Source organism: Polistes canadensis, unplaced genomic scaffold, assembly GCF_001313835.1.
Source record: "Polistes canadensis isolate GaletaPanama2010 unplaced genomic scaffold, ASM131383v1 scaffold_398, whole genome shotgun sequence".
NCBI lineage: Eukaryota > Metazoa > Arthropoda > Insecta > Hymenoptera > Vespidae > Polistes > Polistes canadensis.
In genome coordinates, this window is record NW_014569945.1 from 82,023 (window position 1) to 86,640 (window position 4,618).

The 4,618-nt window shown below is 25.9% G+C and overlaps 1 protein-coding gene across 1 annotated transcript in view; it reads right to left on the reverse strand.

Annotated features, from left to right (window-relative positions):
• Positions 1-1,041: 1,041 nt before the first annotated feature.
• Positions 1,042-4,618, reverse strand: part of LOC106792256 (lysosomal alpha-glucosidase-like) — a 5,799-nt gene continuing 2,222 nt past the window's right edge. Inside the window, exons 7-18 of the mRNA XM_014758526.1 lie at positions 4,345-4,513; positions 4,175-4,244; positions 3,967-4,071; positions 3,592-3,849; positions 3,272-3,474; positions 3,095-3,202; positions 2,831-3,008; positions 2,587-2,735; positions 2,418-2,502; positions 1,954-2,224; positions 1,631-1,830; positions 1,042-1,353 (exon numbers count right to left, since the gene is read on the reverse strand). Of these exons, the coding sequence (XP_014614012.1) occupies positions 1,243-1,353; positions 1,631-1,830; positions 1,954-2,224; positions 2,418-2,502; positions 2,587-2,735; positions 2,831-3,008; positions 3,095-3,202; positions 3,272-3,474; positions 3,592-3,849; positions 3,967-4,071; positions 4,175-4,244; positions 4,345-4,513 (1,907 nt within the window). The 3' untranslated portion in view covers positions 1,042-1,242. The remainder of the gene's footprint in view (positions 1,354-1,630; positions 1,831-1,953; positions 2,225-2,417; positions 2,503-2,586; positions 2,736-2,830; positions 3,009-3,094; positions 3,203-3,271; positions 3,475-3,591; positions 3,850-3,966; positions 4,072-4,174; positions 4,245-4,344; positions 4,514-4,618) is intronic.

The window sequence follows — 4,618 nt, forward strand, 5'->3', positions numbered from 1 at the left end:
AAATGTTTTTTATGTTTCTTCTCTCAGAGAATTATTATTAAGAATTATTATTATAAATTGTTTATCATATATTTAAATATATATATATTAATTTTGTCTCCTTCTTTATTGGTGCCATAAACTTTAAGTCGTTTATATATACACAATATAACGTAAAATATGTAATAAGAGAAGAAGCGGAAGGAAATTATTTGAATAAAAATGTTTCATCTTTAAACGCCTGTCTTGTTTTTTTCTGTTTGATTAATTATTTCTTATTTTTATTTGTATTCTTTTTTAATTTTTTATAATTCTCCACACGTATATAAGTATATAATATATATGCCCTTATAATTTTCCATTTAATATGTAAAACCATCTTTCAATTTTTTTTCTATCTAATTTAACAATTGTTTAAAAATAAAAAAAAAATAAAATATATATATATATATATAACATATCTCTTACTTTCTCCATAGAATCTTTCAGTAGTATATACCCCCCACTATGCGCCACGTTCATATTTAAAATTTTTCCGCAATTTAGATCCTCATTTTGAGTGTTTAAATATAACACACAATATCCTATACAAATGTTCTATTCTAAAAGTGTTCTACAAGCAGTAACAAGTGATTTATATAAAGTGTGGAGTACAGTAATATTGTGCTTATATTATTTTTATATTCGTAATTTGAACCTGAATTACGATTGTACTGTATTACTGAAACAACATTAGATAATCGTAGACATCTACGGGGGTGATTCTTCCTGGTTGTCTCATTTACATCAAGTGTAGCACATTTATATATTCACCTAACTGGCATCAACGTTACCAATTGTTACCACTGGCATCTTAAGATCTAACATGCCATAGAATATCACTATCTTAATCAAGGCAAAAATCTCTTGTTACATATATATATATATTTATTTAATAATATATATTTTTTTTTTGTCGAAACATTATTATAGTGTATTAAAAAATATACTTTCCATATACGAACTAACTTATGGATGTTGTATCTTTTAAAAATAATTTCTCGTTTTTGTTCTTATTTTGTTTTTTGTTTGATCACTATATAACGTGTATATATATATATACACGGTATTATGTATAGAAATATAAAATTATACATATACTATAGATATAGAATAATTAATAAAAACGATATATGTATACAAATATATATAACAATCATTATTATAGTAAAATACTTCAGAAAATAATGAAATTCACACACATGAAAAATAACATAACTCACATTATTTTTTCGAACCCATATGAATATCATATTTATCATTTGATTGTGAGTATTCCCAATTAAGTTTGAAATTTTCTTGCATGTTGAATAACAATCCAGTAACACTGAAAGTCTACATAAGGATCAAAGATTAATATTATAAAGATAAAAATAAATAAAAAAAAGTATCTATTGAATTGTACGAAAATACCGATTTTTATATTTATAAATCGGTACGAACATACTTATTAAATATTAGATCATTAAAATTAGAAACAATATTCATAGTATTATACATAGTACAGTATAGTATATAGTATATAGTATTTCATACTATAACAATATACAATACACAAATTTAAAAAAAATTTTAAATAAATAAATCTTATTTGTTGGAAAAAAAAACTTACCCATTTAGATGGATCATATTTAAATAGAACCTCGTTGTTATTTAATTTCACTTTAGTGACTGGACTTGTCACTCCCATGACTTGGATCCTTTCAAGAATCATTTCTTCTTTGAACGTACCTTGTTGCTTAAAGACGTTATACAAAGTTTGATTTTCAGACAGGAAGTACTGACGCGTGTATTCTTTTTTCTCTATGGAATCTAAAAATGTATAAAAAAAAAAGAATAAAATATTACAATTAATATCTCTTTTTCGCTTTGTATTTTGTAAACATTTTAAATTCATTTTGTTATTGTTTTAATAAATGTGCATAACACACATACCCAGACTATCTCCATCATCCCAATACAATTCTCCTTTAGCAAATTCGAAACGATCCAATGCTACTAATAATTCGAAACCATTCTTCCTACTATCCGTAGTCGTGGGACCTGGCTTTTGTGCTGGCAATATTGAACCAGCACGAATTAACAAAGGTATTGTATCATATGGAGCATCGAATGTAAAGTTCTTGCCAATGGAAAAGAACGAAGTCTTTGTATATAAATCGTACCACTGTCCACGTGGTATATAAGCTGTTACGGTTGTTTTATCCTACATATTGAAACAAACAATACGTTAATGATATTAACACATTTTTGATTGATCCGATTTTGATATAAAATAAATAAAGTAATTCATTTCATATAAAATTCATTATCGATAATTGAAATTTTATGAATAATTCACACATAATAATATCCAAGAAAATAAAAATATATTTGTACATTTGATAAATTTACTTTACCTCTTCTAAAACAGGATTGATCATTAAAGAACTTCCCCACATAAATTGTGTATCTATATCGTACGTTGCTTCATCGTAAATGAATCTAAAAAAAATAATTTTTAATTAATTAAAAGAAGTTTTTCTCGTGCAATATTAATATAAATATATTGATAGCGTAAATACGCACTCAAAAAATAATGGACGAGCGACGGTTTCTCCATATTTATGTGCTCGATAAAATAATGTGTACAAATATGGTAACAGCCAATAACGTATGGTAAATGCTCTTTTAGATGATTTCACAACTAAATCACCCAATGCTACTGGATCTTGTTCCTATATACAAAAAATAAATATTAAATATAAATTACATAAATTATTAACAAATATTTTTAATGACTTTGTTATCTGATAGAATATATATTACTTACTATCGTACTATCAGAGTTATGATTCCTCGCGAAAGGATAAAATGCTCCAAGTTGCATCCATCGATTACACAAGGCTGCAGTCGTATTTCCATTAAATCCACAAATATCGGCACCCACCATTGGTATTTGGAATAGATTAAAGTTAAGTATTTCAGGAATACTCATTTTTAAATCGTGCCTAATAAACAAAGTAGGACGATATTATAAAAATTTAAGAAAAAATACAAATTTTTTATTTTCTTTTAAATATTAGTCTTTTTTTACCATGTAGAGAAGACATCACCAGACCAATGACCAGCGTATTTCCCATGTCCAACCCATGTAGACCTTGAAATTATAAATGGCCTTTTCTTTCTGATATTAGTTAGAGCGCTGAAAATATTTATTTCAATAATAAATTGATACATTTAATTAATGTTACAATTAATTGATAATACTTACTAGTTTGTAGCTATTGCATGACTGGTGCCATAAGTATTGTGAAGATTATAATGCGATCCTAAATAATGTTTTGCATTCATGCATAATGTTTTTACTGCTAATGTTCTTCCCACAATCATTGGTTTAAATTCTGGATTATCTAATTCGTTATTGATGCAACCATTTTTATTGCCATTGTAAAAGTTAGACGGTTCATTCATATCCTTGAGAAAACAAAAATATAATAATAAAAAAATAAATTAAACTGAATATTCTCGAACGTGTCACACATAAGAACAATAAAATAATTTTAAAATATAATAATATTAAATAATACATACGATCCATGCACCATCGTACTTGAAACTATTATGCATATCTTGCATCATATTCAAGTAATAATATTTTGTTTTTGGATGTGTGAAATCAGGCCATACAGTTAACCCGTTACTCCAAACTTTTCCTTTAAATGGTTCGTTGGATACCGCATCTTTTATAAATATTCCTTCTTTTACACCTTCATCGTATGGACGATAAGATCCACTTGCTTCTGACGCAGAAATACCAGCATCGATCAATGGAATATAATGCATTCCCAACTATTATATATAATACATAAAATAATAATTATTACATATATATATATATATATATATATATAAATGTTCGTGATAAATTTACAGTTGCGAATGAGATTATTATTAAATTTCACATACTTTATGTAACTCGTCAACGAATCCTGGTAAATCCTTAAACGTTTTGTTATCGTACGTAAAATCTTTATTTTTATTCATGTAATCTAAATCGTTCCATTGAGTATCCTAAAAATAATATAAATTTATATTACATATAAATTTCATCTTTTTTTTTCTATTTTTATAACAGAATATTATAATTATGTATATTAATAACTACTATACTTACAAATGGGATTCCAGCTGCTCTGGTTCTGTTCCATACTTCTTTAGTTTTTTCCAAGTTTCCATATCCATACCTGAAAAAAAAAGAATAAAAAATGTAAAGAAAATAAATATTTATTAAAATCACAAGAAGCACATCGCGTGCATATTAGAAATAAAAAGCAATATATTTACCGACATAAATGAAAACCTAAAGACCAATAAGGCGGTAGAAAAGGTTTACCAACGAGTTCGGAATATTGTCTCATCACATCCTGCGGACTTGGACCCAATAAAAAGTACATATCAAAAATACCACCTATACTTCTGTACGTTATTGCAGGAGTGGGTTGTAATATTATTTCTACAAAGATTAAATTGCATGATAAAATTTAATACAAAAAAATAAAAAGGAATTTATTAAAAAAAAAAAAAAATATATATATATATATATATATATATATAAATA